This window comes from Cydia pomonella, unplaced genomic scaffold, assembly GCF_033807575.1.
Source record: "Cydia pomonella isolate Wapato2018A unplaced genomic scaffold, ilCydPomo1 PGA_scaffold_199, whole genome shotgun sequence".
In the NCBI taxonomy this organism is placed as follows: Eukaryota; Metazoa; Arthropoda; class Insecta; order Lepidoptera; family Tortricidae; genus Cydia; species Cydia pomonella.
Window position 1 is genome coordinate 54,875 of NW_026907839.1, and position 26,977 is coordinate 81,851.

General features: G+C 39.8%; 1 protein-coding gene across 1 annotated transcript; it reads left to right on the plus strand.

Annotated features, from left to right (window-relative positions):
- Positions 1–130: 130 nt before the first annotated feature.
- Positions 131–26,313, plus strand: LOC133533681 (uncharacterized). Its single transcript, XM_061872706.1, has 13 exons — positions 131–382; positions 2,676–2,810; positions 5,568–5,801; positions 7,007–7,138; positions 7,954–8,172; positions 14,401–14,526; positions 15,681–15,917; positions 17,178–17,291; positions 19,492–19,722; positions 21,061–21,177; positions 22,402–22,629; positions 24,052–24,081; positions 24,262–26,313. Exons 1-13 carry the CDS (start codon positions 187–189, stop codon positions 25,113–25,115), a joined length of 2,853 nt encoding a protein of 950 aa, XP_061728690.1. The 5' UTR covers positions 131–186; the 3' UTR covers positions 25,116–26,313.
- The last annotated feature ends 664 nt before the right edge of the window (positions 26,314–26,977 follow it).

The window sequence follows — 26,977 nt, forward strand, 5'->3', positions numbered from 1 at the left end:
GAGTTTCCAAAACGTCCCGCTTGGCGCGCTCTTTCTAAATCCAATACAAAATGAGACTAAACGCAAACGCGTACGTCACGTTTCGAAATCGAATTTATTTACACTAGGGGTACTGTTGTCAGTCTACATGTTTTAATCGTCTGTCTATCCTCACTGTTTGCAGGATCAGAAGTCAAAAGGATAGCGATGATTCAGCATAGAGGTGGATATGGAAAAAATGAGGTTAAACTACGAAATACGTTTTACTCGTCAGATATGGGCTCCCAAATATACTGCGCCAAAGAAACTGTAACTGTACGGAGGAATGGAAAGTTAGAGTTCGAAACTGAAGGGGAAAACCAGTCAACTCCTATTAAATTACAAAATTTAATTGAAGCTTCAGGTAAAATTCAAAATATATTTTCAAGGGTTTTTGTTTAATTAGAGCGGAACTTATGTACGAAATATCATTTGATATTTACCAGCCGCTTTTCGGTGAAGGAAAACATCGTGAGGAAACCGGACTAATCCCAACAAGGCCTAGTTTACCCTCTGGGTAGGAAGGGCAGATGGCAGTCGCTTTCGTAAAAATTAGTGCCTACGCCAAATCTTGGGACTAGTTGTCAAGCGGACCCCAGGCTCCCATGAGCCGTGGCAAAATGCCGGGACAACGCGAGGAAGAAGAAGAGAAGAGCGAATATACCTAATGTAACATTTGATGTTAAATGATGAAAACAGAAAAGTTAAAATACTTCAAATCAGCTCAAACTATTCTTTCTATCTCTACCTTTAGTTGCCATTTTATATATTGTATATGTGTATGTATAAATATATGTATTATATTATATAATAATAATATAATAATTCAGCCTATATACGTCCCACTGCTGGGCACAGGCCTCCTCTCATGCGCGAGAGGGTTCGGGCTATAGTCCCCACGCTAGCCCAATGCGGATTGGGGACTTCACATACACCTTTGAATTTCTTCGCAGATGTATGCAGGTTTCCTCACGATGTTTTCCTTCACCGAAAAGCTAGTGGTAAATATCAAATGATATTTCGTACATAAGTTCCGAAAAACTTATTGGTACGAGCCAGGATTTGAACCCACGACCTCCGGATTGAAAGTCGGACGTCATATCCACTCGGCCACCACCGCTTCAAATGTATTATATTATATTGTATATATATTAGTGTATTAGATATTGTTTTAATACTTATATAAGTATCTAGTATGTGTGTTTGTGTTTAATAGTCTCCATATTTAGCTCCTTGCACTACCTGTTGACTTTTGTATGAGTTCTACATTTCCTGCTACCTAAAGGTTGTCTGGAAGAGATCGCTTTGTAGCGATAAGACCGCCTGTTGTTACCTGGTTCTATTTTCCTTTTAAATTTATTTGTACATGTATGTAAAACGTATAATTGTTGGTGCAATAATAGTACATTACGATACAAGTGCGAAAAATAGGAAATTCGAAACGATTGGCGAATTACCTATTCGCACATGTATCGTACAACGTTTTACAGTACATATGGCCCTTTAAATATTCGACACAGTAACGTAATATGCTAATTTTCGCACTAGTGCGGTAAAGTAGCACCATATGTACTGTAAAGAATACTTACTTACTTACTTCTTCTGATACCATTAGTGTAGCAGTAAGCCTGAACAGTAGGTATTGTTCAATAATCGTTACAAGGGGTTTAGTTATGTTTTTGATTATATAAAAAATAGTAGTTTATATAGATTCTGAACAATTGATATCTTGAAACTTAAATGTACCTACGATATTTACCAATTTATTGTCGGTGAAGAAAAACATCTTAAGGAAGCTGGACTAGTCCCAATAAAGGACTCAGACCGGGCCGCGCCCGGGCCGGATCTTCCAGCTCTTACGTTTCTATGACAAGTGACCGGTACTCACGTGATGTTTTCCATAGATAGATAGATAGATACATTCTTTATTCGTACCCACAACATACATGGTATTGGCATCAGAACAAACAAAAATAGTTTCGGAAAAAAGTGGCTGTGACATAATCCGACAGACAGACGGACATGACGAATCTATAAGGGTTCCGTTTTTTGCCATTTGGCTACGGAACCCTAAAAAGGGTAAAATAAACACATGCAAACTTAAAAAAAAAATACAATACGCCATGTGTCGTGGCACAGAAAAGGCGCTGAATCAGCATGATGATGCAGCAAGCCACATCGCTGGTATTCTGCCAGTACCTTACACAAAAATGTGCAACGCTTTTTAAACACCTAAGTTGGTACAAGGAATAAAGAAAAACTACTGTGCAATTTGTGTGTGCCGTGTACTTTATAAGTAAGGTCTGTGTGGAAAGCGAAGAGTCGTGGAATGTATGGGGCCCAATACATTCCACGACTCTTCTCTTTCCGAACAGACTAATATTATAAATGTACCTAATTATAAATTTAAGAAATTTAATTATAAAAAATTTAAGACCCTCTGGCGATTGACAGGACTGATACGGATCAGGCACTAGGCATCCCAAGGGTTAAGAAGTTGAAGTTGATATTTTACTTTAAAAATCACATAGTGAGTCCTCCTTAAGGCTCAGTTTTTCCTCTAGGTTGAAGGTTAAATCAGACGGCAGTCGCTTTCGTAAAAACTGGTATCTGTGTAATTCTTGAGTTTAGTTCTGATTTGTACATATTCATTCCAGATCTTTCTACAGAAACGCCACTCGTTACCGTGGGTCCGAGTAAAGACGTTGAAATACTTGATGACAAACCATTCGATTTTTACTGTGGAGGAAGCAAACCTGTCGACGGACGCAGGTACTCATGGCATATACAAGGTGAGATATAAACGAAATATAATCTTCTTCTTCAACCTAGCGTTTTCCCGGCCTAGCGCCAGGGTCCGCTTTCCTACTTAATCTTCTCCACTTTGCCCGGTCTTCGGCATCCTCAGGTGTGAGATTGTTCTCTTCCATGTCCGCTCTCAAGACCTCCAGCCAGCGCTTCTTAGGCCTACCGCGTCCGCGTGATCTAGGGCCTTGGACAGTGAGGTTGAGGCATCTATTTCCGACGTAGTCTACTGGTCTGCGGCTTATATGGCCATACCATCGGAGGCGACTTTCCTGCAGCTTATCCGCTACGTCACGGATGCCGAGGCTGCCACGGATGTGTTCGTATATACGTTCGTATAAACGAAATATAATATATAAAAAAACTAACTTGGTCTCTGTAGCATGATGCTGAAGATTCCAGCAGCATTTCTTCGCTGAATCGCAATGCTTATCCTCTAGCGATTTACCGTACAAGAAACATAAATCTTAAAAGAAAAGTAAAACCGACTGTCCGGGAATTGTGGACATTAATATATATAATTTAGGATAGCTTAGGAGAGCAGAACGAAACAACCAAGCTTTCCAGTCTAGATTTTAATGACAACTATAAAATAAAAGAATTATACATAGAAGACGTCAAATGGACATAGACAATATGTATAAAAAATATAAATAATATAAAAACCTATTTACTCCTCGACACCGATTTCAAAAAGGATAAAATTAAAATATTATCGCGTTTTAAGCGGCAAACTGATACATTTGAAGTCGTTGCCAAGCCAAATTTTAAAATCGTTAAGACGCCGTCAAACCGAATGCCAACCCTGGTGTAGTTTGGTAAGATAGAATGGTGTTGTAGGTGGCCATGGGCGGCGGTAATTGCTTACCATAAGGTGATCCGTCTCCTCGTTTGCCACCTCTATCATAAAAAAAATTGATAGGTATTTATTCTATATTAAGGTATTCATAATTGTTGAAGCGCTGGTGGCCTAGCGGTGAAAGCATGTGACTTTCAATCCGGAGGTCGCGAGTTCAAATCCCAGCTAGTACCGATGAGTTTTTCGGAACTTATGTACGAAATATCATTTGATATTTACCAGTCGCTTTCCGGTGAAGGAAAACATCGTGAGGAAACCGGACTAATCCCAACAAGCCCTAGTTTACCCTCTGGGTTGGAAGGTCAGATGGCAGTCGCTTTCGTAAAAACTAGTGCCTACGCCAAATCTTAGGATATATTTGTCTTGTTTATTAGAAAATCTATATAGAAAAAAACCCAATATTTTATTCATTATAAAAACACAATATAAATTAAAACTAAAATATTACTAAATTAAATCTAAAATAAAAGTAAAATAAATCTAAAAATGGCCCCTGCGGCATAGTACCGAAGACGCTGGCAGCATTTCCTCGCTGGATCGTTAGACTGATGCGTTGAGCGAGGAAGCTGCCAGCTCTTTGATCTCCTGTGGCGTCTCTGAGTCTCTTAGACAGATCTTTGAAGAGACTCAGAGCGCCAGGGCCCCACGGACCAAGGGTCTCGACACCGAATGGAATAAAATTGTACTCGGCGCCGATACCCCTGTATTTTCCTACCTTGGCGTTCTCCGCCGCCTCTGCCGCTGTCGCTGCCCTCATGGAAGTTCGGTGGAGATGTGACGGGGCTAGTGTGTCTACACACGTTGCATCCCACACCAGCACCCGTCCCATACTCCACGGAATCAAGGACATCCCGTCCGGCCTCTTGCCGTCAGTTCTGGATATGCCGGTCGGTTGGTTAGGATTAGTTGTCAAGCGGACCCCAGGCTCCCATGCCGGCCAGCCGTGTCAAAATGCCGGGACAATGCGAGGAAGAAGAAGATGGATTTACAATTGTTATTTTGTATTAGTTCAAATCGTTTATTATTATTGTTATTTATAAATTGTATTTAATGTGATTTCTGACACAATGATTGTATTGTTTATAGTAGGAGATACGTTACAAGGAATTTCTACCCTCATCTGTTATTTATTTGCGATAGGAAATAAATGATAGTTAATATTCACCTTGACACATTGCAAATAGGTTGCCTAGTAAAATTGCGTACGGACAGAATTTTATTTTTTATTTTTTTGCTATTTAATCGTATATTATATCAAATTACAGCTTATTTTACATATAATCTAACTGTAATATGCCTTATTAAAAAGTTGGTCCAGTCCATGGTTGCCTAGATTAACCGATTTTAATCAAAAATCCAGGCAACCGTGGACTGGACAGCGACTCTGTTCCATTAAAATGATTCAAATTTCATCGCGGGTAATTTTTACTGGTACCTAATAGTAATTAGTATCAGGACTGTGCTGTGAACTTCAACAGGTTAAGTTTTGAGAGAAGCTGCCAACTTTTACGAGTATATCCCAATCCCCTGTGACTTCAATTCGATCAGCCCTTTGGACAAATTTCAGTACAGGCCCTGATGATTAGGCAACAACGTTGTAGTTGTATTTTCAGCTTTTTAGGGCTTCGACCGCTTCCACGCCTGCTTTATGAGTAGCGTGGAGGTTGGACGGTGCCACCGAGCTTACGCAGGCTTCGACCCGGTGAGCACTTGTCCCAAACCCCACGGAATCAGCCACATTCAGTAGGATCTGTTCCCAAGTTCCCATCGTCTCTCGCTATACCGGGCGGCCGTCGGCAAAAGATCGACGGATTATAACGTTTAGTGCGGTTTACCTGAGGATAAAGTAATTTGATATATGCCCCAGTTACATGTTTTGTTTCAGATGTAAAGAAAAAAGATCCAAACTATTTTAATCAACATTTTGATAATTTGACAAACATTCATCACCTAAAACTGACTATGAAAGAATCCTTTCACAAGGGTCTCCTATATTGTTCTCAAAGCCATAGCTTAGAACTTGAGTTACCAGATGCCAGCACGATAACATATTATTATGGCGAACTGGCAAAATCAGAAACAATTACGTTGCTTCTTCAAGGACATGGAAGCTCAGATGGTGAGTTTTCAATTCGTATGTATTTGGTATATTTAAGGTATACACTTATAGTATTCATAGCGCTGTGAACACAGATGACAGCGGGTATTTGACAATTGGCACCTTACAAAACAAAGTTAGGTATGTTTTATACCTTACTTTAGACGACCTGACTGGTCTAGTGGGTAGTTACACTGCCTATGAAGCCGATGGTTTTGGGGTCAAATCCCTGGAATAGCTTTTATTTTTGTGTTCAGCATGGATATTTGTTATTGAGTCATGGGACTCATGGGTGTTTTCTATGTATTGAAGTAATTATAAATATTATATGTATCGTTGTCTAAGCACCCACAACACAAGCCTTATTCAGCTTAGGTACTGTGGGGCTTAGTCCATTAGTGAAATATTGGTAAATGGGTATTTGTTAAGTATTTTATTTATTGATATGTAAAAATAAACATTATACTCATATAAAAGTGTTCAAAGTCCCAAGGTCCCAGTTTGTTTGCAGCAAGTATTAAAATATAATATTTTATATCTGCTTTGATCAGCTTTCTACTGTTGTCACTCTTCGCTATGGTTACATCTCCCAGATAATAATAATAATAAAATAATAATACTGGACTGGAAATCTGTGGATACCCCCCGTCAGGGGGGTATGAGGAGCCGCTACCGCCTTTCGGCTGCGGCGGCTGTCGCGGGTCGCTTCCCCACCGACCGGTGGGGTGGTCAAATGGCCGTCATTTGGGGGACGGTGTGTGTGGCTGGTGTGGGCCAGCTCTTCGCTACCGATACCGTTACCCAACCCCACAACCCCTAGCCTGGTGATACCGTTTGAGCGGGGCCAGGTTTCGGGGCCGCGGTGAAGGCGACCGGTAGCTTAGCTGGCGTGTGCGGCGTGCTGGTGAGGCTGTGTCCGAAGTGTGTAGTGTGCAGTGTTTGCTCAGCTACTGGTGTAGAAGGGCTCGAAGCAAAATAATAATAATTCAGCCTATATACGTTCCACTGCTGGGCACAGGCCTCCTCTCATGCGCGAGAGGGCTCGGGCTATAGTCCCCACGCTAGCCCAATGCGGATTGAGGACTTCACATACACCTTTGAATTTCTTCGCAGATGTATGCAGGTTTCCTCACGATGTTTTCCTTCACCGAAAAAAAAAAGATAAAATTACTAAAATATATAGTTCATCTGTTTTATATTAAATTCTTACAAACTTTTTTTTTCAGACACACCAAAGATCACTACCACAAAGACTGACAGAGGATCAAGGGGTCTCACAGATAAACACAAGCAGATTATTGAGGAAACTTGCTACGCGTTTATAAAACCTTGGAATGTGCTGTCTTGGTACCAGACAGGTAAAAATAAAACGTATCTGAATCTATATAAGAAATAATAGTAACGAAAGACAACGGCATGATAATAACTATAATAAGAATTGGCACATGATTTCATGATTTCATTTTCTTTATGCTGTTAGTATGTATATATGTTAACATTATGTACTTAATAATGAACCTCCAGGTCTATGATTCTTAAGTATGTTAAGTACTCTACATTGTACTTCAAATCCATTTGTATATGTGACTGTTTGTGTTCTAAATAAATAAATAAATAAAAAAGAATTATTTTCATACATATTTGTCGTTCAATATTTTTGCGAAGTAACCTTAGAAAATTAGTTACTATCTGATGATGTTGATAATGATTAACTTAGTTTATATTACATAATTTTTTTTTTTTATTATTTAGAACACAAACAGTCACATGTACAAATGGATAATTACATAATTAATACCAAATCACCTGCCTGTTTGAGTGGGTGACCCTGCCTATGAAGCCGATGGTCCCGGGTTCAAATCCTGGTAAGGCTATTTATTTGTGTGATGAGCACGAATATTTTTTCCTGAGTCATGGGTGTTTTCTATGTATTTAAATATAATTAAGTACCCACAACACAAGCCTTATTGAGCTTATTGTAGGACTTAGTCAATTTGTTTAATAATGTCCTATAATATTTATTTATTTAACCATAAATGAATAAATAAGGTACTTCTTAAGTCTGTCATAAGTATGTCAGACATTTGTGAAATGAAAATATTAAAGATTGAGAACAAAACATAGTAAACAGTGGAAACTTACTCCTGTCTGTCATCAGCCATGCTAATTTCAGGATCATTAAAAGATATTTTACTAAATACAAGTCAGCTACAAGACTCTAAACATAAATCTGGACAGTGGATGAGACTCAACTTGAAAAAAACCCTTAACAAGACTGACATCGGTACTGAAATATACTGTGTCCAGGAAAGCGTTCTGTCAAGTGGCTTATTTGTAACAAAATCGTCGAAAAACCCAGTTGCACTCCCGTCTACAATAAATACATCTTTAGGTGAGAAAAAGCCACACTTTTGTATAAATTTCATTAACTTAGTCTGACTTTAAGAGACTTCCTCAAATATATTAAACCATTGTACAATTCTTATACTCATAAACTGCTTCTTTATATTAATTCACATAAAGTAGGTACGATTTCCACCGAACGGGTGGAGTCAAAGCGCAATTCACATTTGTACGGCTTCAAGCCGGTCGGCTCCTCGCGGACGCGGACGGCTCCATCGCTTCTGCTATAAAGTAAAGACACATTGGAAATCCGCTCCGGCGCGGTCCGACTCGGTCGGTGGGAATCGTAAATAATGCACAAAATTACGAGTATACAATAAAAGTAGGCAGTACTTACGCACTAGGCACTATTACGCGTAGTAGTAGTGCTAGGCATTATTATGCGTAGTAGTAGTAGTGCTAGGCACTATTACGCGTAGTAGTAGTGCGCTTGATCGCGGGCGTGCTGGGGCTGCAGGGAAGTCGTCATACATATTATTACAATAATAGTTATTGCTTCGTTGCGTTTAGAATTGGCTACTTTCTGCACTTGTATCACAAAATAACTATACATATTCATTCTCACTTATATCGCAATGTACTTTCGTAGTATACAGGGTGACCTTAGCCTTTGGACAAACCCTGAAATCCCACGTAGGGTTACTTCTCAGGAATGCTCTGACGTTATTTTTTTTAAATTATAACAAAAAATTAAAAAATAAATTTTTCGAACAAAAGTTGTTTGCAATAATCAACAACAAAAAGAAACACACTGTGTTAATCTTTGGCAGTGTTTTTGACAATTTGTTCGAAATATTTGATAATGATGACATTTTTCAAGAGTGAGAAGCTTATTAGTGTCATAAATAAAAAAGATAATCAAAAAGGTCGAAGAAGGTTCCATACTGTTCTTTGAAGATATTACCTTAGGAGCTACTAACACATATATATAATTTGTTAATTTCTTCGAAACGGCTACACCGGTTGTTATGATACTTTGTACATTGGTTCTAAATACCCTAATGCATATGTACATTTCGGCTTTGTCCAATGGCTAGCGACACACAGTATATTTATGGGCCGTAACTTAGCAGTCGCTATATGGCGGTTTATTTAGTAGTTTAGGTAGTAGTAGTAGTCATAGTAGTAGTATAACGTGGTAGGGTGACTGGTAGGGTGTAGGGTGATTGGCCACTACATAGTAATTGGCTATTAGCTTATTTCGTTCTGATTTGTTAAGAGTGGCCACTTACTATGTAGTGGCCAATCCCTATAGCGGCATCTAGAAGGTAATTGACGACCGGTTTGGCCTAGTGGGTAGTGACCCTACCTACGAAGCTGATGGTCCCGGGTTCAAGTCCTGGTAAGGGCATGTATTTGTGTGATGAGCATGGATTTGTACGGCTTATCGGCGGTATTTGTTCCTGAGTCATGGGTGTTTTATATGTATTTATAAATATTTATATAAGTATTATATATATCGTTGTCTAAGTACCCTCAACACACGCCTTATTGAGATTACTGTGGGACTTAGTCAATTTGTGTAATAATGTCCTATAATATTTTATTTATTTATCTAATTCGGTAACTAAATTTAATTTAAAACTAGTAAATGCACTACACTGGTTTATGATAGTTTAGGAACATCCTGATGTTTTAGGTTTAATGCTTATTTGTGACCTAGTGTGAGGGCTACTGTTAATCTAACCGCAATGTATATAAAATTTATAATTACCTACTTTTGTCAACCCTGCCTCTAATCAACTCTACCTTGTTAATAAAGAAATTTTGTATTTGTATTTATTTGTATTGTTAGTTAGTTAGTTAGTGCTTCTGGGCATTTTCCGCAAATCGACAACCATTGTGCCTATTTTGCGTGAAACGAGGTAGCGCTACTCTAACCACCCCAGCTCCTCCACGAAGCCTAGCAAAGTTTTCAGGTTGCTAAATGCCTCTCCTAGTGTGCACGGAGTCCCTAGGTATTTGTTCCTGTATACTTCTACCTGTTTGCAGTCTAGGAGAATATGTTTTGTTGTTTCTTCTTCTTCCATGCACGCTCTGCACATGGGGCTGTCTGTTTTACCCATATTGTGTAGGTGTTTGTTAAGTGTGTTATGTCCCGTAATTAATCCTACTATTTTACGTAGTTGATGTCTAGGTGTTTTCAGTAGTATTTTGGTGAGTTTGTGGTTCAGTTCCGGTAGAAAATCCTTGGTCTGCCTGCATGTGTCCATTTCCTTCCAGTATTTATTGTGCAGTTGTCTGTGATGTAGGTCTAGCTGGTTGTGTATATAGGATATTGGTAGGGGTATGATGGGCTCGGGTCCATATGCCGGCGTTTCTGAGCCTTTCCTGGCCAGTTCGTCCGCTGCATCGTTTCCTCTTGATCCACTATGCCCCTTTATCCATTGAATTGTTACTTTGTTAATTGAATACCTAAAGAGTGCGTAGGCTTGTTAAAATACTGGTATAACAATCAGGTCAATCAAGTGAGATGGGATGGGGAGTACTCAGACGAGTATAGACTACAATGCGGGGTTAGACAGGGAGGGCTAACATCTCCCACCTTGTTTAACCTTTATGTAGATGAACTGATTGGGAGGCTCAGCAGCGCGCGTGTTGGATGTCATATTTTAGGAACTTGTTTCAATAACATAAGCTACGCGGATGACATGGCGCTGTTGGGCCCCTCAGTCAGCTCGATAAAAAAGCTAATCACCATATGCGAGGGCTACGCCGAGCAGCATGGTCTTAGGTATAATGCAACCAAAAGTGAAATACTCATTTTTAAGGCTCGAAAGTACAATTTAGATTCAACTATGCCTAGGATCATGCTGGGAGGGGTACCCCTCAAAGTGGTGGAGAGTTTTAAGTATCTGGGGCATGTGCTCACTGGAGATATGAAAGATGATTTGGATCTAGAAAGAGAAAGGAGAGCCATGGCTATAAGGGGCAATATGGTTGCCCGCAGATTTGCACGATGTAACAAACAAGTAAAGTTAACACTTTTTAAAGCATACTGCCAAACTTTTTACACGTGCAGTCTGTGGGCAACATTTACGCAGCGAGCCTACAATACACTAAGGGTTCAGTATAATAACGTCCTGAGGATGCTGTTGAAGCTGCCGAGGTACTGTAGCGCATCCGGTATGTTCGCGGAGGCGCGAACGGATGACTTTTATGCCATCAGGCGCAAAAGAATAGCGTCTCTGCTGACACGCGTGCGCGGCAGTAGCAACAGCCTCCTAAGGACGTTGGCTGAACGCCTTGATTGCCATCTCACGAGCTACTGGGTAGACGTGTTGATAGGCAAGGCTAAATGAGCTGGATGATTTAGTTTTAATTTAGTTTTATGTAAATTAATTGGTACTAACGTAGGGTGTAAGATTTTTTTTGCTGTTACTAACAAAATTTATGGATCCTATCGGTCTGAAATAAATGATTTTTATTTTTTTTTATTTATTTGTTGCCTTCTTTGCTCACTTCCGTGAGGCTTCGATGACATTCGAGTACGAGTTCTGAATTAAGTTTGTCGCTGCATAGCGCTTGTAGTACTGATTTACTGTCTGATAGTATTAGTATATTTTCGTGTTTCACTTGTCGTCTTGTTATAGCATTGCAAGCTTCTATTATTCCCACACATTCAGCTTGGAATACCGTGTTATGTTCTCCCAGGGGTTTTGAGATGTGTATATTCAGGTCCTCCGAGAAGACACCACATCCTGTCCCTTCAAATGTTTTTGAGCCATCTGTGAATATTCTTAGGTTGGTTTGGTCTAGTCCTTCTTTAGGATCTTCTGTTAATGATATGGCGTATTCTTTCCAGAAGATCATAGTTTTTGGTGTTTTGTCGATGGGCGCCTCCAGCATGGGTAGTTTTGAGATCATATTTTCATAGATCTTCTTGTGCGATGAGCTGAAGGATGTCCATAGGTTTAGCTTTTTCAACCGAAGAGCCGTGGCAGCCGCTTCTTTTTGTATGTATATGTGTAATGGTAGGAGTCCTAGCATTATTTCTAGCGCCGCAGTCGGAGTAGTTCGCATACAGCCCGTCGCAGCCACACATGCTAGTCTTTGTGTTTTGTTTAGTTTGTCTATTACCGTGGTTAACTGGGTGCGGGGCCACCATACGACCGCGCCGTAGCTGATCATTGGCATTATTACCATTTTGTATAGCCACAGTATGATGTGAGGAGCAAGTCCCCATCTCTTGCCCACCATCCTCCGGCATTGCCAAAAGGCTACTGTTGCTTTGTTTAGTTTATTGTCCAGGTGTTTGTTCCAGTTCAGTCTATCGTCCAGGATTATGCCTAGGTATTTTACATCCTTTGAAAGTGTCAATCTTGTGCCAAAAAGGGTTGGCAGTTCGTATGTACCCAGTTTTCGTTTGTGTGTGAAGAGAATTGTGTCGGTCTTTTTTGGGTTTACCGATAGGTCATTCTCCTTGCACCATTTCTCTACTATTTTCAGTGCTGTCTGTGTGAGATCGCACAGTGTGTTTATTACTAGGCCGCTGATTAATATTACTAAGTCATCTGCGTACCCTATAGTCATAAAGTGTTTGTTGTTTAATTTTGTTATCAATTCGTTCACCACCAGGTTCCAAAGCAGTGGTGAGAGTATATTTTTTGGGCCGTAACTTAGCAGTCGCTATATGGCGGTTTATTTAGTAGTTTAGGTAGTAGTAGTCTCCCTGGGGGCATCCTCTCATGACTAGTGCTTGATGAGTTTGGTTTTCGGATAGTCTTATTATTCTCTGTCTTAACATATTCATTATCCATTCGGTTACGAGTGGATTGGTTCCATGTCTTTGTAATGCTTGCTGAATGCTGCTAAAGTTTGTCTTGTCAAAGGCTCCTTCTATGTCGATGAAGGTGCCTAGGCATGAGTTCTTCCTTGCTAGCGCATTCTCTATGTTGCTTACTACAGCATGGAGAGCTGAGTCAGTTGATTTCCCTTGACTGTAGGCGTGTTGGTTTGGATGGATTTCTATGTTTTTTAGGGCAGTGTCCTTCAGTTCTCTGTCACATAGTCTTTCTAGTGTTTTTAGCATGAAGGATGTAAGGCTGATTGGTCTGAAAGACTTGGGATCCGAGTAATCGGTTTTGCCTGGCTTTGGGAGGAAAATCACTTTCACTTCCCTCCATTTATGTGGTATATATCTAAAGGCTATACAGCTGCACAGTAGATTGGATAGATGTTTGATTAATGTATGTCCACCCCATTTCAGTAGGGCTGGGTAAATTCCGTCTGTTCCCGGCGATTTAAAGTTATCAAAACTATTTACTGCCCAGGTCGTTTTGTTATGTTCTGTTATACATTCTGCTGTTCTCCATTCGCTTTCCGTTGGATTATAGTTCATTGTATCCTGTTCTGGGTCTTGCTCATTTACTACTTTGCATCCTGGGAAATGGGTCTCCACCAGCAGCCTTTCTGTCTCAGCTGGGCTACTGGTGGTACTATTATCTTGTCTCCTCAGGGTGCCCAGTAGTTGTCTTGGTTGGTCTGCAAGGATTTTCCTTGTTCTGTTTGCTTGAGTTACTGTGGATATGTTGTCGCAGAAGTTTCGCCATGTGGCTGATTTTCTGTATCTTAGTCTTTTCTTGTAGTCTGTTTTAGCTGTTTTGTACCTGTCCCAGTCCTCTTCAGCTCTTGTGTTCATTGCTCTGTTAAGTAACCTTCTCATTCTTGTTCTCATTCGTTCCAACTCCGGTCCCCACCAGCTGTTGTTGTTATTGTTACTACCTTTTCCTCTAGCCGATGGAGTCGATAGCGGACATGTGTTTTCATAGCTTTCAGTTATGTTTTTAATAAGTAAGTTTACCTGTTCCTCCAATTCCTTCGTATTGCTAGGTCTGTCAGTGTGTGTGTTATTGTGTAGTTTACCTTCCAGAAGTTCCTTGTACGCCGCTATGTCCGTGCGTCTCGGGTTTCTTCTAGGTGTGGATGTTTGGATGTCAGCTGTCAGGTCATACCGAATCCATCTGTGGTCGGAGCAGGATAGCTCGTCCGACACGTGCCAGTTGGATATGTGTTGAGCTGCCAGTCCTGTGCTTAGAGTAATGTCAATTATAGTATTACACCTACGAGTGACAAAAGTTGGTTTAGATCCTGTGTTTAATATATCTAGGTTAGTTGACATAAGGTATTCAACAATATCGTTACCTCTTTTGTTGTTGGTTTCCATTCCCCATAGGTTGTATTGTATTGTATTGTATTTATTTTCCTCTTTCTGCAGCGTCGCCCCATATCGCAACAGAGCCAAGTAATGAAGTTATTATTTTTGATGAAAAACAAGAGTTGAATTTCGTTTGCGGGGGAAGCGAGCCTCTGGATGGACGCAATTACACGTGGTACATACAAGGTAAGATTAATACAAAAAACATTAATTGGCTACTTGACAGTTTTTTGTAAATAATGTCAAACGATCTTGATTTTCCTGAGGATCACATGTCTATATAGGACTCATGGCATTTAAGCAACACAAAGGTCCGAAATGAGAGTTAAAGTCTGACGCTCGCACTAGACGATTGAAACGCCTCTAACAAAATGATAATGTGATGAGACGTCACATTATTATCACATAAGTCTGTGCTAAATGTATGGAAGATCAAGGAAATTGCCATTTTGACCCTGAAATATTGCGTTTATGTGTATAGTTGTCATACAATTTATTTTTCAATAAAATGTAAGGAATCGAATGGTATTTTCTTTTCTATTACTGAAAGACATAAAAAAAAAAATTTTTTAGAGATTTTGGTCCGTTGCATTTTTTTATGATCTCAGTATATTTTTTTAATTCCATAATGGATGGCTCATTTTCTACCCATTAAACTAAATTTTGTTATAATAATAATAACTCCACGGCCGATTCGGCCACGGCGACTGCTATCAACTCCGTTGCTGTCTCTGGTGTGCTCGCAAGTGACTGATGTAGCCGATCTTGCTACTAAAAGTTCGCAAACATTGCGGGCATGTGAGCACACCATTTTCGTAATTATAGTGCGTAGCCGCGGGTGGTCTGGCTTTTATATCGTCGCGCTTGGCGTCCAGCTCTAAGCGCCGACGAGCTTCGAAATCAGCTACTTTGGCATTTATAGTAGCCCGCCACTCCATTCGTATGGCTGCCTGCTGCTCCCATCGCGAGGGCTCTATACGACACTTTTTCATGTGCCGCTTAAGCACATCTTTGTACCTGAGGAATTGGCCACCCTGTTTCCGCTTGCCTTCCTCAAGCTCAGAATAAAAGATGCGCCTAGCCACACGCTGGTCGTTCATCCGTGAAACGTGACCGCACCAACGAAGCTGACGTCGCATGAGGTATACCTCGATACCACCCACATTTGCTCTACGCAGCACTTCGGTATTCCGAACACGATCAGACCACAATATCAAACAATCAATATTTAACATGTGTCAAGTACCCAATTGAACGAGTGAGTGTGAACCGCAAACGAAACAAAGCGGACAAAAGTTTAAGTAGATTTATAATCAATGAATTCATGAATTTTGTTTCAGATTTACATTCAGATCTCCAGCGACCAGAACAACATTTTGAGAAATCTACAAATGTCAACAATTTGAAGTTGATCATGACAGTTTCCTATCATGACAGTTCAATTTTTTGCGCTCAGGATTATTCATTAAATCTAGGAACGTCTGCTAAGCCTTATAAGAAATTTGTTCAAAGATACGGAGAGCTAGCAAAATCAACCGTGATCAAGCTGTTATATCGACTAAAAGGGAACTCGCAAGGTATTGAGTTTTTGATTTTTTAGTCCAACAAATAAACGTAGTCACTAAGTTAAAAAAAGAGGAGAGGAGACTTCTGGCCAACAGTGGCACACATACACGTAGGTATGTGCAAGTTGTGGAATGTTTCCAAAAAGTTGTAAAAGTTAATAAATACCTAAATAAATAAAAATATGGACACTTACACAAATTGACTAAACCACACAGTAAGCTCAAGAAGGCTTGTGTTGAGGGTACTTAGACAACGATATATAATATATAAATATTTATAAATACTTAAATACATAGAAAACACCCATGACTCAGGAACAAATATCCATGCTCATCACACGAATAAATGCCCTTACCAGGATTTGAACCCGGGACCATCGGCTTCGTGGGCAGGGTCACTACCCACTAGGCCAGACCGGTCATAAATAAATAAATAAAAATATGGACACTTACACAAATTGACTAAACCACACAGTAAGCTCAAGAAGGCTTGTGTTGTGGATGCCCAGACGATAAATATAATATATAAATATTTAAATACGTAGAAAACACCGCTGACTAAGAAACAAATATCTGTGCTCATCACACACATAATATGCTCTTACCGGGATTCGAACCCAGGACCTTCGGCTTCAAAGGCAGGATCACTACTCACTAAGCCAGACCGGTCCTTATTGAACCATTTGACAAGAGAGAAAAAAAATTGTTACTCTGTGCAAAAATCCGAGATCCATCCGAAACTATTCCATGTGGATATTTCGCAATTTTGAAAACTTTCTGAAAATGCATCAGGCCACAAGATAGTCTACTAAAAAATATTCTATTTCAGTGTCTTTTGATGGGAATACTGTGTACTAACTTCTGAACACGACAAATTTTATTTATTGACATAATTAACTAATTTAACGACCGGCGAATATTAATTAATTTGACGACCGGATTGGCCTAGTGGGTAGTGACCCTGCCTACGAAGCTGATGGTCCCCGGTTCAAATCCTGGTATGGGCATTTGTTCGTGTGATGAGCATGGATATTTGTTCCTGAGTCATGGGTGTTTCTATGTATTTAAGTATTTATAAATATTTTTATATTATTTATATCGCTGTCTAAGTACTCTCAACACAAGCCTTATTGAGCTTACTGTGGGACTTAGTCAATTTGTGTAATAATGTCCTATAAATATTTATTTATTTATTTTATAATTAGTTACGTAAAGACCTTTATTTATGTAACAGGAACTTTTAAGTAAACTTTTGATATTCTTATTTTTTAGATGAACCACAAGTGACCCCAAAAGATCACATAGACCAGGGTCAATCATTCACCATGTTAACTTGCTACGCATTCATACGGCCTTGGGATGTGTTGTCTTGGTACCAATACAAAGGTAAACTTAAAACGTAATAAACTGAAATTAAAGTCCAAAAAAAAAAAAAAGAAAAAGAAAAAAAAAAAAAGAAAGAAAGAAGTAGTCTAAGAAAAAGTGACCAAGGCCTTCAGTGCCCCAGGCTGGAATCGAACTAGCGTCCTCTGCTATCACGGCAGGTGCCTAAAACAAATAAAAACAATAGTCTTAAAACGTAATATTGGTACTTAGGGACCCATTTTTCAGCTGGCGCTTGGCGGGACTTTGGGATACCTACAATTCCTGGCCATAGGGCTTCAAAATGACCTTTATGTCACTCCGGTGAAACAGAGTATTGTTACATACGGTCACGTAAAATATCGATACAAATAACTGCCAAAAATATGTATACACGACTTAATTCCCCATATTAAGGTAGTGTATAAATATATTTGGCACATTTTTCGTACCGATATTTTCAGACGTGACTGTACCTACACCATTGACATATATCTAAGGACGAGCCTTACAGGCACTAAGAACGGTGCTAGTTCAGTGGTGTCACTCACGCACTCGAGCCAATCGTGCAGTCTAACGCAACTAGTTGCGACCATCGCGCGCATGATGCGAACTCATCAACCAATCCCATTGTGGTGAGTCGTCGAGTCGACACCGCTGTACTGGCCCCATTCTCATTGCCTAATCTGTCGATCACGTGCTGCGTTTATTCAGCCCAATTCCCTGGAGTTGGAGCTGCAGGTTACTGTCCCGGTGGCATTTCCATACTAGTATCCTCAAATCTTCTTGTTTTCTTGCAAAAGGATATCTTTGAGTTCGACGTCATTTAGTTTGTGTTCTTTTAGTAAGCCTCTACCGAATGTATTATTTCGCAATGCCGCGTATATAATAAAGCTGCTAGTAAGTGTAAGTTAGTTTCCGCGTTACCACAGTGTGGACAGGAGCGTTTCTCATTATTACCGTTACCTTAAGATGTCTGTTGAGAGTGTTATGACCATAATACTAGTCAGTAGTCTCATACCGCTCTTACCTAGTTTCAAAAGATACCTGATTCTCCTCTGATCTACCCTTATTGTATGTCTTTCCCATCCGGACCTTTGGGAGGCGTGCGCGGAGCCGAAGCCAACACGTAGAGGCCCTTTTGACACTTTAATGAAATGTAAGGGGTACACCTAGCGGATGTTGCCCTTGCCCGCGTCATGGGACGCACGCAGAGGTAGCACCCGCCAGGGTGTAAGGACTATTTAAGGGTTGATGGAATCTAAAATGAACTGGGCTATTGGGTGAAAGCGATGGACTAAATACTGGGCTACGGGATAAAAAACCGGACGCCTGCCTAATAAAACATGATCTACCCTTAATTATTATCTTTGACTGTCTGCAACTAGTCTCTTTTTCCCATTCTCTCTGTGCTTCAATTTCATTTACCTTCTCTGTAACTCCCTTCGTGATACGCGCTGACATAGGCAGAGCCGGTTCCTGACCCATATATTCTGCGTCCGCCCCTATCCTCGCCAGCTCATCCGCTTTCTCATTTCCAGTTAATCCCTGGTGGCCCGGTACCCATGCCGCCGTGACACTTCTGTGCTTGCCTATTGAGCTTAGCTCCTCTCTACATTCTCTCACAAGAGAAGAGGTGACTGATATTCTCTTCAGTGCTTTCAGTGCTGCCTGGCTATCAGTATATATTACAACAGCGCCCTCTTGCTGCGCACTCTCTTTAATTATACGTCCACAGCGCGTTATTGCACATAACTCTGCTTGGAACACGCTAGCATATCTGCCCAGTGATATTGATACTTTTTCTCCCAGTTTAGGGATCACTATGCCCGCTCCTGCTAGTTTCGTCTTCTTCTTGAGCCGTCCGTTGGGTGTCTGACTTCAACTTTCCAGTTATCTTTCTCTCCTATAATGTTATGAATATCTCCTGCCTTTTTATAAGGCCGTTATTGGCTATCAACATCTCAAATTTTGATAGTGATAGGCTATAAATGGATACTTAGGGAACTGACTGTCCTTACATGGTATGTTATAAGCGTTGGTAGCCTGCCGGTAAGGTTTGAATAAACCCCATGCACTCTTAGTGAGTCGTGGAAAAACGCTAGGACAACATGAGAAAGATTATAACCATAATACTCGTAAAACACTTCTAATATGTCAACTTAAAACCACATGAGTTTCGCATTCAATTTACAATATAAAAAGCTAATCCACATATTTCCAGGATCCGACCAATCAGAGCATACGTTGCTAAAAACAATTCAGCTCCAAAACACTACATATGAAGCAGGACAGTGGATCCAGCTGACACTGAATAAAACCCTCCAGCCATCTGATAATGGAAGCGAGGTCTACTGTGCGAAGCAGAGCGTGCTGCCAGGTGGTAACTATTCGGAGGAAAGAATAGACAGCCAGCTTATTTCACTTACGTTTCAAAAATATATTACACCTTTGAGTAAGTAACAAAGAGGTATTACAACACATCTTTGATTAAGTTAACTTAACTTTACTTAAGTTAACTATGGAGCATACTTATGGAGTTAACTTAAGTTAACTATGGAGCAACACTGTGCAACACGGTAACAGAGAGTAACTTGCCTAGTTACTTACTATTGCACCACAGTTGTTCCATAAATGTTAACTGCTGTGTGGATTACTTTTATACATCTGCATTAGACACTTTTAGACGACTTCTGTAGGCTTACCACGAGAATGCCGCTGCATAGAATACGTGTCACTTTCTAATTAATATAGCTAGAAAAAGACGGGTAACCTATCTGGCGCGCGGGATACTGTCTGGGTCGAAGGATGTCATGTTTCAGAGGTTCTGGGGCAAACTGCCGAATCTGACTCAAGATCAAACAATTCAACGAAGTCACGCCGTTCTGTCGCATATTTAATTTTATCTTTTTAGGGTTCCGTAGCCAAATGGCAAAAAACGGAACCCTTATAGATTCGTCATGTCCGTCTGTCTGTCCGATTATGTCACAGCCACTTTTTTCCGAAACTATAAGAGCTATACTGTTCAAACTGCGACGACCGGTTTGGCCTAGTGGGTAGTGACCCTGCCTATGAAGCTGATGGTCCCGGGTTCAAATCCTGGTAAGGGCATTTATTCGTGTGATGAGCATGGATATTTGTTCCTGAGTCATGGGTGTGTTCAAAAAAAAAACTTGGTAAGTAGATGTATTCTATGAACCGCATTAAGATTTTTACACAAAAATAGAAAAAAAAAAACAATAAATTTTGGGGGCTCCCCATACTTAGAACTGAAACTCAAAAAATCTTTTTTATCAAACCCATACGTGTGGGATATCTATGGATAGGTCTTCAAAAATGATATTGAGGTTTCTAATGTCATTTTCTTCTAAACTTAATAGTTTGCGCGAGAGACACTTCCAAAGTGGTAAAATGTGTGTGTGTGTGTGTGTGTGTGTGTGTGTGTGTGTGTGTGTGTGTCCCTGTAACTTCTAAAATAACAGAATGAAAAAACTAAAAAAAATATATGATATACATTACCATGCAAACTTCCACCGAAAATTGGTTTGAACGAGATCTAGTAGGTAGTTTTTTTTAATACGTCATAAATGGTACGGAATCCTTCATGGGCGAGTCCGACTCGCACTTGGCCGCTTTTTATTATTTATGCATATTACTCTATAAGGTAATTGTAATATGGGCTTTGTTATCTGAATCAAAATTTCAATAGGCAAATCCAATTTTACTCAGTTCGTTGGGAGTAAAACTCTTGAATAAAGACTAGGGGTCATTTTTATATCTGTTCTTTTTACAGAACCTGTCACCACGATTCATCCAAAATCTGTAAACTTCGATATCAACGCCACGGTGCAATTTACCTGCAGCGGCAGTAATCCTGTAGATGACAGGATTTACGCATGGTTTAGGATAGGTATGTAATTTTCTTATCGCCAATTTTTGACACTGAACCTGGTTGCCTGATAAATTTATTTATATTACCAACAAACTTTTGAATCTAGTTATGTTTGGCTCTAGTTTACAGAGTTCATTCTGGCCTTAAATGTGCGTTTTATATCAAAAGATTGTTTGCGAAAGGCTCGCTGACTGTTTGCTTATATTAGGTAATAATAGGTATATGATTTGTTCGATAGCAGGACATTCGCCATATCTGGACGCAATTTATGCATTGGTATAATAGAAAGAAACTTCAATCCATTTGTCACCGTTAGAATTTTTGCACCAAAGCATTTGTCACCGTTTAGCCGTTCGCTAAACTTTTCGAATGGAAATTTTCAGTCTGCTAATTGTAATTAGTGCAACTGGAACTTTAATATCAAAATCAACCTTTCCTTAGGAGTCATATCTCGAAATTCTGACTTACCTATCAATTATCTACCAATCTCCACATAGGTGCCCCTGCGGCACTGATGTCGACGCCCTCGGACACCACGGGCTCTCCTGCCAAAGGAGCGCCGGCCGCTTCTCTAGACACGCCGCGCTTAACGATATTCTCCGCCTGTCTCTTGCCAGCGTGAACGTGCCAGCTCTTCTTGAGCCAGCTGGTAATGTAAGAGACGATGGTAAGAGACCGCACGGAATGTCACTAATTCCGTGGATGATGGGACGGGTGCTGGTGTGGGACGCCACATGTGTAGACACCCTAGCCCCGTCTCATCTCCACGGCACAACTGCAAAAGCCGGCGCGGCGGCAGAGGCGGCCGAAAAATTAAAAAGATCAAATATAGGGGTCTCAGCCCCAAATACGATTTCGTACCTTTCGGCGTCGAGACCCTTGGCCCGTGGGGTCCGAATGCGTCTACACTATTCAAGGATTTAGCCAAAAAAATAGCAGAAGCTACCGGTGATCGTAGAGCTTCCTCGCACAGAGAATAAGTATTGCGATACAGCGAGGAAATGCTGCCAGCTTCTACGGCACCATGCCGCAGGGGGATAGCTTTTAATTATTTATTTTAAGATTAGTTTTATTTATTTTTAGATTTAGATTTTAAGTTTTATATGTATTATGTTGTTGTGTTTGTACCGAATAAGTTATTTACCAATCTTACAATTAAAAACTGTTTGTTTAAATTCGTTGAATTTGAAACTGTACTTTTAAAGTTTTGAAGTAAATGTGTTAATTATATATTTCTTCCAGAACCTGACAATAATCGTGCAGTACCATTACCGTACCGACGCTACGACGAATCAACAAACGTGAATATTCTTGAATTAACTCTTGACGAGAAATATAATCATAACAAGTTGTTCTGTGCGCAAGTGTTTCGAGCAGATATCCGAGACCCAAAAAACAAATCGAATATCAAGTATTATGGTGAAATAGCCAAATCCGAAATAGTCACTTTAAAAATTAAGGGAAAAGACGGTACGTTTCTGAAGATATTTATATAGTATTAGCTTGTGTCCCTGATGTTGTCTGCGTGATATGACTTTATTCAATACTTGTTAACTGTGGGATTGTCGTTAGTCGCGAATACGCGGCTGCATTGTGAAAAATTATACTTCACAAAAAAGCGGCCAAGTTCGAGTCGGACTCGCCCATGAAGGGTTCCGTACCATTTATGACGTATTAAAAAAAACTACTTACTAGATCTGGTTCAAACCAATTTTCGTTGGAAGTTTGCATGGTAATGTATATCATATATTTTTTTTTAGATTTTTCATTCTGTTATTTTAGAAGTTACAGGGGGGGGGGGACACAAATTTTTTCACTTTGGAAGTGTCTCTCGCGCAAACTATTCAGTTTAGAAAAAAATGATATTAGAAACCTCAATATCATTTTTAAAGACCTATCCATAGATATCCCACACGTATGGGTTCGATGAAAAAAGATTTTTTGAGTTTCAGTTCTAAGTATGGGGAGCCCCCAAAATTTATTGTTTTTTTCTATTTTTGTGTAAACATCATAATGCGGTTCATAGAATACATCTACTTACCAAGTTTGAACAGTATAGCTTCTATAGTTTCGGAAAAAAGTGGCTGTGACAGAATCGGACAGACAGACGGACATGACGAATCTATAAGGGTTCCGTTTTTTGCCATTTGGCTACGGAACCCTAAAAATGAGTAAATATCAGCGGCGCATTAATAATATATGTGTAATTGTTCATTTGTATGAACCTACTTTATTAGAACGTTATTCTATCACCAGCATTTTAGTTCTCCGACAAGTCAGCTAATACCCTTCAAACTTAGGGTTTTCAGTGGCAAGCTTATTTTTGACTGCCATCCAACGACTAGGTTTGGTAAAACACGTACTTTGCAATTTTGGAAATACCAATACACATAAATTATATATTTAATGAAAGGTAAAAGATCCAGCTTTTGTTTTATGTAAGACTTAACCATGTAAGAAAGAAAAATAAATAAATAGGGATCAAAATCACCTTGAACGGGTCGCATATTGTTTGCGTCGCTTTGTTTTTTAATTTAAAATAACTTTTTCCGAATATTACATAGAATTATTCAAAACTGAGACAGAAAATTACTTTAAATTATATTGTAAGTAATTCATCGTTAAATAAGCTTTTAACCATATATATGAATAATAAGGGATCTGTACGTATAGCTGTTTTATCAGTCAAAACCTTTGTGATAGAACTTATGACCTGACTAAGTATATAAGTATATATTTATCTATATACGTATGTATGTATATCCTCACCTAGTCCCCATAGTACAAGCTTTGCTTAGTTTGGGCTAGGTCGATCTGTGTACGATTGTCCCCAAATATTTATTTATTTTACGAAAAAAATACATTTATACTAATATTTACTTTATTTTCTAGATGAGGTGAACACATTTCCTAGAAGATCAGGTAAGATAAGTACCTACTTAATTTTATTTTATAAATCGTTTTTTATGAGATCATTTACACAACTACGATAACGTAGATTTAACTAAGCCAGGACAGATAACGATTGATATTATTGGTTATGTATTACTGTTATACATATCATTTTATGACAGAGTTAAACTAACAATATATCTATTGCAGATAAACAGCACATAATAGCAATGGCTGTTACAATACCGGTATTAATAGTTCTCGCAGCTATGCTGACGTTTTGGCTGCGACGACGATCCACCGTTACTGTCCACGACGTGCCTACTGCAACCCCAACGCCAAACGGAACCCCTAAACCTGCCGCGCGCTCCATTACTACCACGCCTAAAGAGCGCCCCAAGCCCGCTGTACGACCCAAGCCTGTACTAAACCCTGAACCTTCTACGCCAGCGCCTACCGCAATCCCTGTGACTAATGCGCCTACAGCCAACTCTTCTACTACAAAGTCTACTGCAAATACTAAACGCCCTGCACCCACAGCAAGACCCGCAATCGCGACACTTCCCAAGCCTGGTGCAAGCCAAGATCGTGCAACGCAAACCGCGCCTACAGCAACCGCAACTCCCAAGGCGCGGCCCAAGCCAACAGCGCGCCCTGATCTCTTGACACACTCTACGCCTGCAATCCCCGCGCCGAGGTATACCCCCGCGCCAAGCAACAAAGAAGGCAGTGACGCCATATATGGCAATTTTATCACCCTTTTTTCGGATATGGTAAGTGAAGACAAGCAACCAACGGAAGTAATCTACGCCGCTCTGGAATTACCAGAAGACAAGACTTTTAGGGCACCGAAGGACTTCGGTGCTCCAAAAATATCTGCTCCTGGAAACATTCATGGCATACCCAAAACATCCGCTTCGGCAGGCACATCCGCTTCCACGGCCACATCCGGATCCGCAGGCACAAACGCATCCACAAACCGAACAGCCGTAACAACACTAACCACGTCAGAGTCTAGTCCCTATGCGCAAATCATAGGTATTTATACACCCCCAAATCAGTAAAAACCTTCTAAGAATGGAGGAATAAATGGAGCATTCCATGTTTTGTTGGTACAAGAGTTTCCTTTTCTGTGGTTAATGGTTAAAAATATGCACTGAAAAATAATCGCCTGCTATAAACCCGGAGTAGAAAGTCGCAACGCAGGAAATAAAACGCTTCTGTACGGGACAGCCCGTGGATTTTTTTTTATGATAGAGGAGGCAAACGCGCAGACGGATCACCTGATGGTAAGCGATTACCGCCGCCCATGGACACCTGCAACACCAGAGGAGTTTTAAGTGCGTTGCCGGCCTTTAAGATGGGAGTCCGCTCTTTTCTTGAAGGTTTGAAGGTCGTATCGGTCCGGCAATACCGCAGGTGACAGTTCATTCCACAGTTTAGCTGTGCGAGGCAGAAAGTTCCTGGAAAAACGCACAGTTGAGGACTGCCAACCATCTAAGTGGTGAGGATGGAATGCTCCAAATCAAGAAAACTAACAGCAAGATCGACTCTAAAATAACAATATGTTATAGTTTTAAACTGGTTTTGCTACAACCTTGACGATCGTCTGGTGATTAGCGCACGGGACGTGCTGGCACTTGGTGATTTGCACGACATTCACTTTATTTCTCATGCACCGATCTTCAAGGCCTTATCAAAAAAGGTCAAAACGCCCAATAGCTCATCGTCTTTACAAAATAGCGTTTCTCGGATGTTCAGCGCCATCTATTGAACAGAACTTGGAAAAAAGGTCATAAGGATAAAGGCCGTAGCAGGATAAGGCCAAGTTTTATGCCGACTTTTACGCGGCATTGTGTGGAATGTCATTATAAGTCGTATTTTCATTAAAAATAACGATCAGGGTTCCATTTCAGTACTTTTTCTCTGCAAAAACTGTGCATCTTGGTTAGACTCTAGTGAATACAAAACCCTTAGATTAAGTATACAAGACATAGGTATTAATGATTTATTTACCTTTAATTATTTTCGGCGAAAAACTTTGTTAAAAATGCCTAAGATGTAAGTGTAAGAATCTTTATAAATTTACATGTAAGGGTAATCATTTAGGTAAGTAAGTACTATTTATTTTGTGCAGGTATGCAACAATTTATTTCTGTTTGTTGCCAGGGTCTAAAATACGTGTGATACCTCATGGATTCGGAATGATGTATAGACAAATGTATTCAAAGCCTTTATTAGCATTCATAAAATTTCAAAAGTTATAGATAAATTTGTTATAAAATGCGAGTCAACTATAGTTCTATCGACTATCTCAAGCTGTGTAAGAAACATCATTTGATCCCACTTGTTAAGCGCCGTGAAATTGCAGATATAGTGTACTTAGTCAATATTATTAAAGGTAATGTAGATTGTCCAAATTTGCTTAATAAGATCTCTTTTAATATTCCGTCAAAGAGGCTAAGGCATTTTTGTCCCATTAGTAATTACCAAGCTACTACTAGGTACAGGAAAAACAGTTTCATATGCAGGGCAGGCATGAGTTTAAATAAAGTTTCTACAAATTGTGATATCGACATATATAATGATAGCATAGCAGTAATAAAAAATAAATTAATTAGACACTTCATGGGTGACAATAGTTCTGGCGCAGGACAAGGCTCGGTGCATTGTTGAATATGTTCTCACAGGATTTAACTATTTTTTCTTTTTTTAATTTATTTTTTGTAAAAATGAATCATATATATATATATATATATATATATAGATCTGTTCTTATGCTGTAGGAACTGTATGTGTAAATTAAGATGGGCATAAACTTTTTATAATTTATTGTATTTTTATAAGTGAGAACCTGTAATTGGCTCTGTAATTCTATTGGAAGTTCTAGATATATATAGCGCTGTTGGTTTTCCATATACTAAAA